General features: G+C 35.4%; 2 protein-coding genes across 2 annotated transcripts; both read right to left on the bottom strand.

Moving 5' to 3' along the window:
* Positions 1-1,439: 1,439 nt before the first annotated feature.
* LOC117403669 (C-X-C motif chemokine 10-like) lies at positions 1,440-6,123 on the bottom strand. The gene is made up of 5 exons (XM_034005946.3): positions 4,839-6,123; positions 3,044-3,401; positions 2,564-2,690; positions 2,373-2,462; positions 1,440-1,957 (listed from the first exon to the last, which is right to left on the bottom strand). The coding sequence occupies exons 2-5, from the start codon at positions 3,096-3,098 to the stop codon at positions 1,942-1,944; spliced, it is 288 nt and encodes a 95-aa protein (XP_033861837.2). The 5' UTR covers positions 3,099-3,401; positions 4,839-6,123; the 3' UTR covers positions 1,440-1,941.
* A 1,594-nt stretch (positions 6,124-7,717) lies between these two features.
* Positions 7,718-10,130, bottom strand: LOC117403926 (C-X-C motif chemokine 10-like). Its single transcript, XM_034006423.3, has 4 exons — positions 9,990-10,130; positions 9,031-9,157; positions 8,782-8,868; positions 7,718-8,402 (listed from the first exon to the last, which is right to left on the bottom strand). Exons 1-4 carry the CDS (start codon positions 10,045-10,047, stop codon positions 8,390-8,392), a joined length of 285 nt encoding a protein of 94 aa, XP_033862314.3. The 5' UTR covers positions 10,048-10,130; the 3' UTR covers positions 7,718-8,389.
* Between the last annotated feature and the right edge of the window lie 4,071 nt (positions 10,131-14,201).

The following is a 14,201-nucleotide window of genomic DNA, read 5'->3' on the forward strand; positions in this document are numbered from 1 at the left end:
GTGTGTACTTTGTTGAGAGAAGAAGCAGTCAGAATGTCAATGCATTCTTAGATGTGATCGTGGTAGTGGCTGTTGGTTTTGGTTCATCATTTTGTACACAGATGAGCTTCATGCAGCATTCAGCCTGTTCAGTTCCTCAGTTGCATCCCAGCTGACACCTATTGCCAGCAAGAGTATTGCAATTGGTATAATTAGGAAACACAGCCACATATACTGCTGCATGCGATGCCAGGCTCACAGCAGCTGCAGATATTGTCTGTAAAAGTTAGCTTTGGGAAACTCTCGATTGACAATAATGAATAGGTGCATCCACTGACTTTTGTAGGGGTACACCGTGCTGCTACTTGACCAGAAAGAATGAAAACGCTAATTCCGGCAAACAGTGCCACCAGGCGTTGGGATAGATCAGAGTTGCCCAAGCAGTTCATAATTCTGAAAAAGTTTTTTCAAGTAATCCTGGAAGATAGAAAACAGCACAGCAAGGTCTAATCTTACAGGTATTTTCTGTTACCACAAGTATGTGTTTTGATGTATTTCATTCATTTTCTGCCACCATGTGTGACTATAACGCCACTACAGCACCGCTAGATTCTAATTATTTAATCGTATAATTTAAAGGGCTGTATACTATACTTTAATGTTAAGGTAAAGTAACACAAACAACATCGCTGGCTGAGAGCATGAGCATCTTATTTAACAAAATGATTCATTTGATATATGAGCATTTAAAGCTTTAATGTCAAAACATAAATCAGAATTGTGTACACCTTGTATCCTCCAGATCCCCAGTCTTATTTTGGCTATAATCGTTCAGAGATTATAAACTTTCTTGAGCGAACCACGGAGAAGATCAGTAGAGCTTATCCTGTGACTATGACAACTTAGACATCTGTGGTGATAGTGATATGATGTAACATATTCTAATTTATGTTATGTTCAGCTTTATTCTATGTATACATTACAAAATGTTTTTTTTTTTTTTTTTTAGTTCAGTTCTTTGTTCTTTACTTTCAATTGACTCAAACGAATATCACATCCAATCTGAGTATAAATCCAATCCAAAACCATTGACACCTTTGCGCGGCCCTAGCATCATGGCAGAGTAAATAGTTACAACTACTGGACCAGGATATATGACAGATATATACCTCTTATAGAGCTATAACCATATTTAAAACAGCTGGAAGGAAACACCCACTGGGTTATAATGTTTAAGGTGTAAAAAGCTGCATTATGTTGATGTGTTCTTTACACTTCCAGGTTTTAAATGTGTTTTATGATGCGGTGCATTATCATTTCCCTTGAGGGCATGGGGTTACCAAAGTATTCTGATTGGTATAGTTGTTAGCAGTTCCAAATAAAGGAACTTCTTAAGCCATGAACTTGGCAAGTAATCACACAATGTTCTGAAATTCAGTCATTTATTTACATATTTTCAACATTTTAAAACAGGTTCATTAATTATGAACATGATAAGTTAGAAGTACATTATATTTACATAAAACACAAACAACAAAAGTGTATTTACACAATGCATGCAACTGTACATATGTTACAAATGATGTACTGTATAGTAATTCAGCACAGGTCTGAACAGATTCCTTTATAAAAAGGTATAATGTGCTTTTGTTTTTTTGAACAGGATCCCAGATGAAATACCAAAAAATGCAGTCATTCACTAGATTCTATCTGTATACTGTACTATAATATTAAGGTACAGTAACACAAACATTTTTTATATGGCAAAATACAATGCCTAAAGTTTCAAACTAAAAACAAACTGTCACACATTTGTTTTCAAAATTAATACTTGGGGGGGAAAAAATCTTAGACTGGGCTGAAACAGTAACCATGACAACTGGGACTTTAAAGAACCCTAGAGCTTCCTGAAGAATTGTCTGTGGGTCACATCGGAATTGCTTTGGGATTGCCTTGGTGGTTTTACTTCTGTGAGGACCTAGAACAAAGTTTACTGATTACTAATCTTTCAAAATCATAATAAAACACACACACAGAACAAAACAAAAAAAACCTACTCATTCTAAATCTCATTACTTTCAAAAGTATACAATAAAATGATTTGAAAGATTGCCAGAAATGGCAATGCAATGGATTTCAAACTAGTACTGTACAGTGCTCTGGATATTCTGATATGGTACTGTGGTACAGCAATGGATTACCACTGTCTAGTTGTAACATGCTTAGTATGTCAAAATATGAAATGCTAACACTGTGGTACAAGTCCATTCTACCAATGGCTCATATCATCCTAGCTGTCCTTGGGCTGCCACTGTACTTTAGTACAGAAGCATTGTATTGCCAGAGTCACCCTCTGCATTGACATTGAAGGGAAGTATACTGTAAATACATACCTTTTCTTTAGCAAGTTGCTGATGATATTTTGTGCCTGCTTTGACTTGGGATTCATGCACCTCTCCTCTGCAGTGTCCTTCATTGTAACACTAGAAAATAAAATGACAGTCAGTATTGTAAAATAATGCAATAAGCTTTATTCAGATAGTAAAGGATGCTCCCTAATGATGCTAACTGATCCGATACTTACACAATCTCTATCTGCTGACACATTGGGGATGCTGGTATCACTTCAAACTTCTCAATGCGTTTTAAATGTATAAAGTCAGCACTGCTCCCAATGCAGCGGCAACGGCCCTTGTTGTAAAGTGGGGAGCCTGGAAAACATACACAAGGAAAGGATAAACATGGCGTATATTGGATATATTTGCAGATTACCTGTAATGAGGACAGAGTCTGCTGTCTAAAAATGCATGAGCTAAAAGGAAGAGGATAAAACAACACCACTACTTAACAGGTTTGAAAGACACCAGTATTCAGTATTATTGGAGCATACTCTCTGACTTATCCAGTATTTAAAAAAAAAAAAATGATGACAATACTGAATTTGTATTAAAAAAAAATAATAATACATACATTAAGTATTTTGTCTTTTGTCTACAGATTCCCAAACATTTCTCTATGCAGAATAGTATTCATTTCTGAGCTAAAATACAATATGATGCCTTACCTTCAACAGCTGCAAACAAGAGAAAAACAGCAAAGAGGACGGCTGTGGAGTTCATTGCTGTTATTGTTAGAGTTTCTTTTGGATTCTGGACTCTGTTGTCTTGAGAACTTCAAATGAAGTGCAGAGTAGAAAGAGCTCTTCTATTTATACTGTTTACGCTGGGTTACCAATCATTGCTAAGCTTCATTGTTTTGGCAGAAATTCAAGACAGGCGGGAAAGTCCAGTTTTACAGATTCTCTTTCTACAGACACCTGATTTAGAAGAAATATCCAAGCATTCAAATAAATCCTGAGTATCACTTCTTCTCTTGAACAGGATGCTGGGTAATGAACCCCAATGTAATCTATTGTTTCCTTTCTAAAAAAAAGATAGTAAAGGGAAATAAATAAATAAAACACAATGCATGCCTTTGTTTCATCTAGAATTGATTATTGTAATGCACTTTTTTTCTGGTGTCCCAAAACGTGCGGTATCCCGCTTGCAGCTTGTTCAGAATACCACCGCTAGAATTCTGACTAAAACCAGGAAAAGTGAACATATTACACATTTTGGCCTCTTTACACTGGCTCCCTGTGCAGTATAGAACTAATTTTAAGATTTTGCTGTTAACTTACAATGTCCTGAATGGATTAGCACCTAGTTATTTGCAGGAGTTACTGACCCCTTATCTTCCAAACTGCACTCTGAGATCACAGGATGCAGGGCTGCTGGTTATTCCTAGGGTCAACTAAAGCAACACAGGATGTAGGGATTTTTCTTGTGGAGCTCCTGAATTATGGAATGCTCTGCCTTCATTTGTCAGGGAAGCTGGGACCTTTATAGTTTTCCAGTCAAGACTAAAAATGCTTTCTTATCTTACTGGGTTTTAATGTAACTTTAAGATTGTTGCTTTTGTATTATGTGTATACTGTTATTTAAATCTGTTATTTAAATGGTCTGATTATGGCAGTTGTATGTGTGACATGCATTGTGAAATGTATTGTGGTTTGTTCTTTTTTTCTGCTATGTACTGTACAGTGCTTTGCGATAATTTTGTATAAAAAGCACTATATAAATGCAATCAATCAATCAATAAATAAATAATAGCATAGCAAAAGTCTACATAACATTAATTACATTGTGTACTATAATATTACTTTGACCACTGCAGCTGGAGCCAACATCCAAGATACAATATTATCTTCTCAAGACAAATTTTTTGCTGCAGTTCGCTCCAGAAAGAAATGACCTCTGAATGTGTATTGCCAAGATTCTGTAATACTGACAGGGACAGAATGTTTGCTGCAGTAATGCCTGCTAGAACTCTTCAATGATTGACAGCTGTAATCCTGAATCAGCAGGTAATACAAATAGGGAGGGAGATGTACAGTACAGTAGGCACAGCCACCCCAAGCAGACTGGAGAGGCTGCTGTAGACCGAAAATGTGCCACTGAGGGGCATCCCCAAAATATGTGTAAATTGGTACCTGGTGCACCAGTTTTTTTTTCCATTTTAATGTTCCAAATATTAGTCACTGGTTAGGTTTAATTTCACACATTTTGAACAGCTCTTGTGCTGATGTTGCCAGATGTGGTATGTTTAAAAATATACAAAAGAATATAGTAACGTTATAATTGCACTAATTCATTCACTGTTTATAATTTTACTAGTATTTTCTTGTGTTTGTTTATTTGATACTATATTACTATTGCACTTGTGTTGGGGTACATCCAATCTAAAGCTAAGGTGGATGTGCATTTTAAGAAGCTGCAAAAATGGTGTGGCTTTCCAGTTTGCGGTTTCGGATGTTTTACCTTTTGGGAAGGACCTGAAGTTACTTTTCTTCACCAGAGTCATTACTGGAATAACCTGTATTCCCATAAGGCCTGGATGCTGTCCACTTGCATTGAAACATCACAAACAACTACAAGACTCTGAGACAGATAAATCTTGAATGTATGCATTAGGGTAACCAGCAACTTGAGGTTACAGTAAATACAAATGGATTGGAATGTGCAAATATGTTCTTGCACTAATGTTACTGCTTATCGCTACTACAGATTGAAAAAGTTACAGGACTTGAAATGGTTTCCTTCACATTTCCTAGCACTACGCTGATATAGCATCAATCTTACATCTTTAAATGATTAAAAAAAAAGATTAGTCTGAAATATACTTATATGATCTCTACCTGCTCACACATCAAGGTTGGTGGTGTCATTTAACAACGTGCAATACAAATCAGCACCATTCACAATGCATCGGCAACCACCCTTATTATAAAGCGTCGAGTCAAGAAAACATAAATATGTCATTTTATATAACCTAACAGGTGCTTTCCAAAACACTAACAGCACAGTAATACAAAAATAAACATCAGCACAAGGTACAAAATTCTTATTTTCATGCACTGAATAAAATACCCCCTACTTTTTTTTAATCACTACTAACATGCATGGTGTGCCTTTATGCTATACTGTTTTTTACTCATTGTAATTGCACAGGGAGTGGCACAGATTCAACATTGCATTAAAATAACTTGTATATAAAACGACATTATAAAACATATCTCTGTATGCAGATATTAATGCATCTTCTGTATTCTGATGCCTTACTACCAATAGCTGCAAACAACAACATTGTTGCTTTTGTTGAAGCCTCTTTTGGCTTCTGCCAGCTGTATGTGTGCTACCTTCGATTAGGATGTTTACTCTGTTGGCAGAAAGTCAAGAAAGAGTGGGAATTTCCAGCTTCTCCCTGTCTACAGACAACTGATTTAGAAGAAATATCTTGTCAAAGTTTAAGTCCAAAGTTTCGTTTCTTCTTTTTAAACAGAATCCAAGTTTTTCATTTCTGCAAAGGCTTTGAGATAAATCCTCACATACGCATTTATCGATGTATCAGTAACATTTGATTTTTCTAAATGAAGAACAAACATTATGATTTTTATCAGAAGATCCGAGGGTTGCCGTTCCCAAACCAGACAGCTGACAACCCAGAGGCCGTGGATCACATTGACAACACAAGCCAGGCAGGTACTCGGGTGAACTAAAACAAATCACGAACACGGACACTAAACAAAATAACAAGAAGAACCGTGCTGGTGGCTTCTAGCACGCGCAGCATTTGTTTACTTATACTTTCGTTTTCGTTTTCTTTACCTCGTGTTCTCTCTCTCTCTCTCTCTCTCTCTCTCTCTCTCTCTCTCTCTCTCTCTCTCTCTCTCTCTCTCGCGCTCTTTAAATAAACAAAATACATTCAATCATACCAATATATATATATATATATATATATATATATATATATATATATATATATATATATATATATGCATTATTTATTTTAGCACGGGTGGATGTATTGTTATGATTTAAGATGTATTGGTGTATTATTATTATTTAAAATAACATATTGTTTGGGGAAATGAATGGTTTATTGTATTGGTAATTATGTGCAGGTCTTTTCCTCTGCTCTGCCACAACCCAGTAACTAAAAACACCGCTGTGCGTAACAGCTCAACAGCAAGTGTAACGGGCAGTGTTGTGTGATACACTGCCGTGACAGATTGTGTTCAGTCCACTGTCCGTGCGAATATTTATCATATCCAATACATCATGGGGTCTTGTACATTGTTGTACTGTAACTTCTGCGGTGGACTTCTCATTGTGTCTTGTTAGTCGTCAATTATTTTATTTTATTATTATTTATTTATTTATTTTAGACAAATTGATTGTCTGTTTCCATTTTTAGTTTGCAAAAAATAATATATAATTAATGGTTTGCAAAAAAATTATGTATAATTAATGGTAAATGTACCTCTGTTTGACAATAGAAAAACACATCACATCGCAATTGATTGCACCTGTACCAAAATCTCACAGTGTACCACTTAATGTGACAGCGTACCACTTTCTAACATTACACGGGTACCGATGTACCCCTTTATAACAATACACTGGTTCATGCCCAGTCTCCGCCCTGTTACACAAGGCACAGCTTACATTCAAATGATAACACTTCCGATTAAAAAACAAATCTGAAGGACTTGAATACTGTACCTTTATTAAATTATAGTTAATATGCTGAAGTCATCAGTCAAAATGTCTGACTATGGGCCTTACAGCAGCTTCACCTCATCATTTCTGATTATCTGAAGTTATGAATAATGTATTTATTTGTAAAATTACAGTAGTATGTTTGGTCGTGCTGCAGTTCTTGGTTTCTATTGGACAGTTTGGTTTTAGCTGCATGTGGAGTTTGCTTAACTGAAGAACACCTCAGAGTCTTTAAAACCATGACTGAACAAGAGGTTAGATAGCATTGCAAGTATAGTGAGTTTGTGTTCCTCAGGTAAACGTGATCTCTTTCAACAGTAATCCCAAGTTGTGTCAAAGGCTGAGATTGTAACTCTAATGTAATGTATTGTAAGTTACATACTGTTTACATTCATATTTCTTACAAAGGTTTAATCTATTACAAAACTCTATAATGATAAGGAATGTTGAAGCCCTTAAAGCACAGTTTGCTTATTGTACAGTATGTCTGGGTTTATAGTTGGCCTGAGGGAGAAGAACATGAATGAATGCTTTCTAGCAATGTTTACCTTGCTAACTCAACTGTGATTAAGGCCTCCACTTTTCCAATTAGTGTAAAAGAATGAACGTACTTATATCACACATAACCACACAATTAGTTTAAAATTCAAGAATTTACTTTTCACATTACAACTGTACAAAACCACAAGCATATAAACAGGGTAATACAAATATCATAACAACCAACATATCAAAAACAATATTCATTTCAGAATGTACATTATATACAATACATTTCAGAATGTACATTATATACAATACATTTCAGAATGTACATTATATACAATACATTTCAGAATGTACATTATATATAATACACCCTTTTTTGAATATTGCATGCATTTTCTTGCTCATAAGTCTTCCTTTACTGACAAACAATACAAGTAATACACAGTGCTTTACATTTGACATCAGTTCTGTCCAGCAAACAGACAAGACATATGCTGGGATTTAAGGGTAATTGAATAATTTAAATAAATAGTTTGTTATTTGACTTGCCCTAAACAAATACACTATACATTAAGTAACAAAGACCAGCTCTTTAACGGTACTTTCAAAATAATAATGTGTACTTCTGTGTTTACAAATAAAATATATACATAATAACTACATTTGACTGTATTATTAGTGCTATTGTATCCGAATATTCAAAGGAAATAATGCCCATAAAAATGATTCAAAGTAAACATTGTAAACAGGTTTAAGGAATGTTTCTGGTGGCTGCGTTGGCCTTTATTTTGGGGTTTTCATGTCCTTCGTTGCACAGAAGTTTACTTTGAAGACCTAAAACATAATAACAGATTGAGAAAGTTAACAAAAAAAAGCACAAATCGACAAAACATACTTTCGTTGTATTAGTCCTAGAGTCAAGCAAAATGTGATGCATTGATTGAGAAATCGATTTATACAATCAAACCGGTCAAATGACTGACTATGAATTCAATTAAGAATACCTTTTACATAATTGTATCTGTATCTTTTTTTTATTATGCACTGTACGCTATTCATGTTAAATCCTGGTAGTGCAATGCTTTACAGTAAGTGCATGTGTTATTTGCATAGTTCAGTAAATACTCTAAAATGCACAATGCATGTTTGATAGAACTGACATATGTAACATATATAACCATTTTTATAAATGTCATATTTTAAAATTGTATACCTTTTCCTTAATGTGTTGATCAGATTCTGCACAAACTTAGATTGGGGATTGAGGCATCTCTGTTCTGCTGTACCCTTCAATGTCACACTATCAGAAAACAAAAGTTTGACAAAGTGTTAGAACACACAAAAAAAGTAAAATTCCTCTATATTGCATTATTTGTTAAACAATGATTAATCACTAATTCACAATCTCACATAATTGTTTTCTTAAACAAAGGAAAAAGAAAAAAAATACGAAGCTACTCACATAATCTCTAGCCTTTGACACATTGGGCTTTTTGGTATCACTTCTAACTTCTCAATGTTTCTTCGACGCACAAAGTCATCCCCATCCCTAAGGCAAAAGCATCGTCCCTTTCCATACAGAGAAGTACCTGATGAACACAAAGAACAGAAATGAAGCTTTCTAAATACTGTGTGCAAAGAACAACTTCATTCACCATCACGTTATTACAAATAGTTCAAAAGTATCAAGGTCAAATGTGCCTTTGAATATATGTAATTCCTTAGAGACAGCACTGTTTTAAACAAATAAATGGTGGCTGTGTTTGGATCCACTGACAGTTTGATAAACCTGTGTCCTCACATACAGTTTACATAAAAAAATGCAATTGAATCTGCAGTACTGTATAGTCCTACATTGTCCTACATATGTCAATACAAAAGTTCAGTGATTTCCACAGGTCAGTTACAAGTCATACAATTTCTAAAAAAAAAAAAAAAAAAAAAAAATTGTAATAACATAATTATTGTCTGTAATTCAAATGTATTAACATATAAACAAGTATACCACTGCTACTACTATGATTCATACTTAACCCTGACATTAAAATGAATTAATCACATTTTAAAATACCACCAATAATATCCTGATGTATCCTGGTGAGTTCAATATGCTGCATGCATAATATTATTTGGATTACTGATACTTATTTTAAAGTGTATCCCAAATAGCATTATTACTATCTGATAATCCTGTACAGTGCAATTATGATTGTTATATTACTAAGTAATATTGATCTGCTTGTATGAACCCTATCAATGGCATAATACCAAACCTCAATACAAACAGTTGTACAAAGACATTATTTGTTAAGGTCATTTGATTACCTTTTATTTGTATTTATTTTTTACTATAAATTTAACAAAAACACAATTCTTTAAATTCAAAACCCGTCCTGTTCTTGAATGTGTTCTAGTGCTTACCTTCCACAGCGACACACAACACAAAAGAAATAAAGACGAGGGTTGCAGTGGAGTTCATTGTGGTTTTGTTCGAAGGTTGTTTTTTTTTGTATCTGTACTCAGATGTCTTGAGTCAATTTAAGTGTAGTACTTGTTAGAAAGTGTGGTTCAATATATACTGTCTAGAAATGCTCAGTATCCAATCAGTGAAAGGCTGGCAAGGAGTGTCCCGTGTCTTGGGAAGTTCCCTTACAAAGTGGTTTCCTTTTCATATAGTGAATCTTTTAGAAGAAATTGCAGGGTTTTAAAAGAAATCCAGTGTTTTTGCTGACTACCAGAAACATAAGTCACAAATAGTGTACCATAAGATTTCATAAAAAAATGAGTACTAATTTTATGGGCTAATTTCTTATCAGAAATCATTTTTCTACACAAAGCAGGAGTGTAACTTACTGCATCCAAATACGAAGTTACTGTAATTGAATATGTTTTTAATATATTGCATACCCGTACACATTGGCTGAGACCACAGTTTGTAATATGTCGTTCATTACTGTATTTATTTACTTATTTTGGACAGCTTTGTTCATAATTTAAGCAGTTTAGTAATAATTCAGATTCGTGTTGATGCAATATCTCATCTCCATCGTACTGTGCTCTTACAAATGAACAAACAGAAGCATTTGAAAGGAGGCATGTACATACCATGCTGGAATAAACAGTATTTAACCTTTTCGAACATGAAAATAATGTTTTGTAAACTCTTTTTATATTGATAATTATTACTGTAGTTGAATCTTTTATTACTGAATTTAAAATCTTTCTAGCCTTGCCCCTCACCACCACCCCACCCCCCCACACCGGGGCCTCGATCATATATTATGCTTCAGGCCCACCCCCAAATGTAAAAGTCTCTGCCCATGCATTTACAGTTTCGTCTTACAAATTACTTTACTGTTTTACTGATGATCTTGGGGTAGATTGACTGCACTAGAGTAGTGTATGAATAATAACTGTAAATACAGAGTGTGTACTGCTGCAAAAAAAGCTACCAATAAGCCCTGCAGCATCTACATTAAGATCCAGTTTTACTTTCAATCTCATTCCTGCACAAAAAGAAATACCCGCCTTCTTGGCAGTAACAAGTGCTCAGCTGTTTTCCATTTATGAGATCATACCACAGTTCCTAGGCTTGTAATACAGATGTTGTCATCCTGTAGTTTCCATGAAATCCAGTTCAGAGGTTTAACTTTCCTTTCTTCACACATGCTTTCAGTCTCAATCATTCTGCATAATTAGTTTACACATAAGCATATCAATTTATAATCACTTGCACTTTAATTTATTTATTTGTTTTACACAGGCTTAAGTGTTTGCTAAGCAAATTAATTATCAATCAGGCTGAGTTGGAAGTTCTGCTGGTTGAAATTCTACAAAGAAGAGCTTTAGTCCTCTCTCTGCCTATGAACCTATTTCAGTCTGTCTGTGGCATAACAATAGTGAATGAATGAAACGGCATGGTAAGATAGAAACAATAACTGGTAATATGGGTCTGGACTTAAATATTCCACAAGTATACGCTTGAGAAACAGGTGACACACTGGATTTTATTTATTTATGTATTTATTTTTACCTGCGCTAGTACATACACAACTACACTATACAGATACAACGGGATTGTTGCCTGGCTCTGATTGGATATCAGATTCCCCAACCTACTCAGCATTGATTGGCTGGGTGCTGTCAGTGTGGCACTAAACGCGCTTGCGCTGGGTTTTTTATTTAATCAGAATCACACTTTTGGTTAAGCCACTCCCTGCGCGCAGAAGCGATTGACTTTAACCACTGCGTTTGCGATTGCACTCATTTCATCAGAATAGGGCCCTCTGTATTTAAAGTTATTATTCATACATTGCTGTAGTGATGTCAGTTTACCCCAAGATTAAAAGCAAAGTAAAACATGAACTATTATAGTTTCACTAAATAGGCTAACATAAATGCATATTATTTCATTCAAGTAATGTGTAAGACTGTGCTGCATGTGTCTACTGTAGGCATTGTATATTTGGTCTAAAGTGCAATTTGCACCAATTTTGTGAACTATTTGATGATTTAAGCTTTTGTATTCTGGTAGTATTTTTTTTTCTATAGTGAATTAAAACAATTCAAACAAACGATTTCTCCCTGATTATTTCTTCTGTTATCTTGGCTTCTTTTCAATGTTTATTGTTTAGGGGCTCATAAAATACTGTAATAAACCTCTCACCTGTTTGAGTACATATTTGACTGGGGTTCTTCATTGGAACACCATGAAACCTCTTAATTACACAACAGACGTCATCACTTATTGGTTGTTTCTGACCAGCTGAGCTGAGAGTCCTCTGTGGTTGAATGGGACGGAGATACTAGTATCCAAAGTCAACAATAGGAAAGCGTCAGGTATGATTGACACAATTAACACATTTCATGATGTTTCAATAAAGAACCTTTATAGGCTCAGCACCTTACATTCTTTATATGTTTTTATTTTTATTTTTTAATTTTTTTATGTAGCATATATGCGTTTCTGGTAGCTTTTATTTATTTATTTTTTTAGATAGGATTGTTTTATTTCATGCCCCCAAGTGCCCCATGCTGATAAACACTGATATTACCGTGTAACAAATTTTTTTTTTTTTTGGTTCCTGGGTACTAAGTGTTATTTCCTAATTGCGTATGCCTCAAAAGTATAGAAAATGGCTATTATTCCCCACAAACTTTGCTTTTGTGACCAGGACAGTGATATTTTGAAATTTACCTATTTTCCAGAACATTCCAGATAGATTCAGTACTGAGTAAACTTGGAGTAACTTCTAGAACTTTCTAGAACTTTCCAGTAATATAAATAGTAGTATAAATACAGGGGCCTTAAGCCCACCAGTTTAGTTTAGTTCCAGCTGCCTAAGTGGATACATATCTGCATTTTTCTGAGATGGCATCAAGGTCATAGGAGACTTCAAAATGGTGGCATTCCTGATGGGTCTCCAAGGCGGTTTTACCAAGTTTCCCTGCTATCTTTGCCTTTGGGACAGCAGGAACACCAAGGCGCACTACTACAGGCGGGACTGGCCACAGCGGGCCGAGTTCTCTGTGGGGAGGAACAACGTCAAGTGGGAGCCACTGGTGGACCCCCGGAACGTGCTGATGCCACCACTGCACATCAAATTGGGCCTTATGAAACAATTTGTCAGAGCTCTAGATAAGGAGTCGGCAGCCTTCAAGTACCTTCAAGACTTCTTCCCTAAGCTGTCTGAGGCAAAGGTCAAAGCCGATGTCTTCGTCGGACCACAGATAAAGAAGATCCTGGAGTGCAAAGAATTCCCCAAGAAGCTCACTAGTAAGGAGAAAGCGGCTTGGAACAGCTTTGTCGCAGTGGTTTGGGGCTTCCTGGGCAATCACAAGGCCGAAAACTATGTGGAGCTGGTTGAGACTCTGGTGAAGAACTACGGCACAATGGGCTGTAGGATGTCCCTCAAAGTCCATATCCTTGATGCTCATCTTGATAAATTCAAGGAGAACATGGGAGTGTACTCGGAGGAGCAAGGCGAGCGCTTCCACCAGGATATACTGGACTTTGAACGCTGCTACCAAGGACAGTATAACGAGAACATGATGGGAGACTACATTTGGGGGCTGATTCGTGAAAGTGATTTACAGTATAATCGTAAATCTCGAAAAACTACTCACTTCTAAATCTTTTGTAGTCATTTTTGTATTACTTTAGTATAAATAAATGTTAATTTGGATTCATATGTTGTTTTTTTCTGACTTTATGTGAACGAAAAGACACAAATTCGCCCGTTTTCTCAATGGAAATAGGTAAATTTCAAAATATCACTGTCCTGGTCACAAAAGCAAAGTTTGTGGGGAATAATAGCCATTTTCTATACTTTTGAGGCATAAGCAATTAGGAAATAACACTTACTACCCAGGAACAAAAATTGTGTTACATAGTGTATTTATTCTGCTTCACATACTTTTCTGAGAAAGAAAGAAAGAAAGAAAGAAAGAAAGAAAGAAAGAAAGAAAGGTAGTTGGCCCAGTATTTTTTAAACCCCTTATTTAAACCCCAGAGATATGTTTTTATTATATAAGTACCCCTGTTCAGCAGTGTCTTTGGAATTGAATAAAAGTGGTCTACATATAATACAAAATCAGTGCATGTTACTAGAAAGACAAAAAGTAGTATCAATA

Source organism: Acipenser ruthenus, chromosome 2, assembly GCF_902713425.1.
Source record: "Acipenser ruthenus chromosome 2, fAciRut3.2 maternal haplotype, whole genome shotgun sequence".
Lineage (NCBI taxonomy): Eukaryota > Metazoa > Chordata > Actinopteri > Acipenseriformes > Acipenseridae > Acipenser > Acipenser ruthenus.

Excerpts from the sequence above, each read along its gene's own strand:
- LOC117403669 (XM_034005946.3), bottom strand. The coding sequence starts at position 3,098 with ATGAACTCCACAGCCGTCCTCTTTGCTGTTTTTCTCTTGTTTGCAGCT. Across the intron at positions 2,691-3,043 it reads CTTGTTTGCAGCTGTTGAAG|GCTCCCCACTTTACAACAAG; the intron begins GTAAGGCATCAT and ends TATGTTTTCCAG. Across the intron at positions 2,463-2,563 it reads TGTCAGCAGATAGAGATTGT|TGTTACAATGAAGGACACTG; the intron begins GTAAGTATCGGA and ends TTTATTTTCTAG.
- LOC117403926 (XM_034006423.3), bottom strand. The coding sequence starts at position 10,047 with ATGAACTCCACTGCAACCCTCGTCTTTATTTCTTTTGTGTTGTGTGTC. Across the intron at positions 9,158-9,989 it reads GTTGTGTGTCGCTGTGGAAG|GTACTTCTCTGTATGGAAAG; the intron begins GTAAGCACTAGA and ends TGTGTTCATCAG. Across the intron at positions 8,869-9,030 it reads TGTCAAAGGCTAGAGATTAT|TGTGACATTGAAGGGTACAG; the intron begins GTGAGTAGCTTC and ends GTTTTCTGATAG.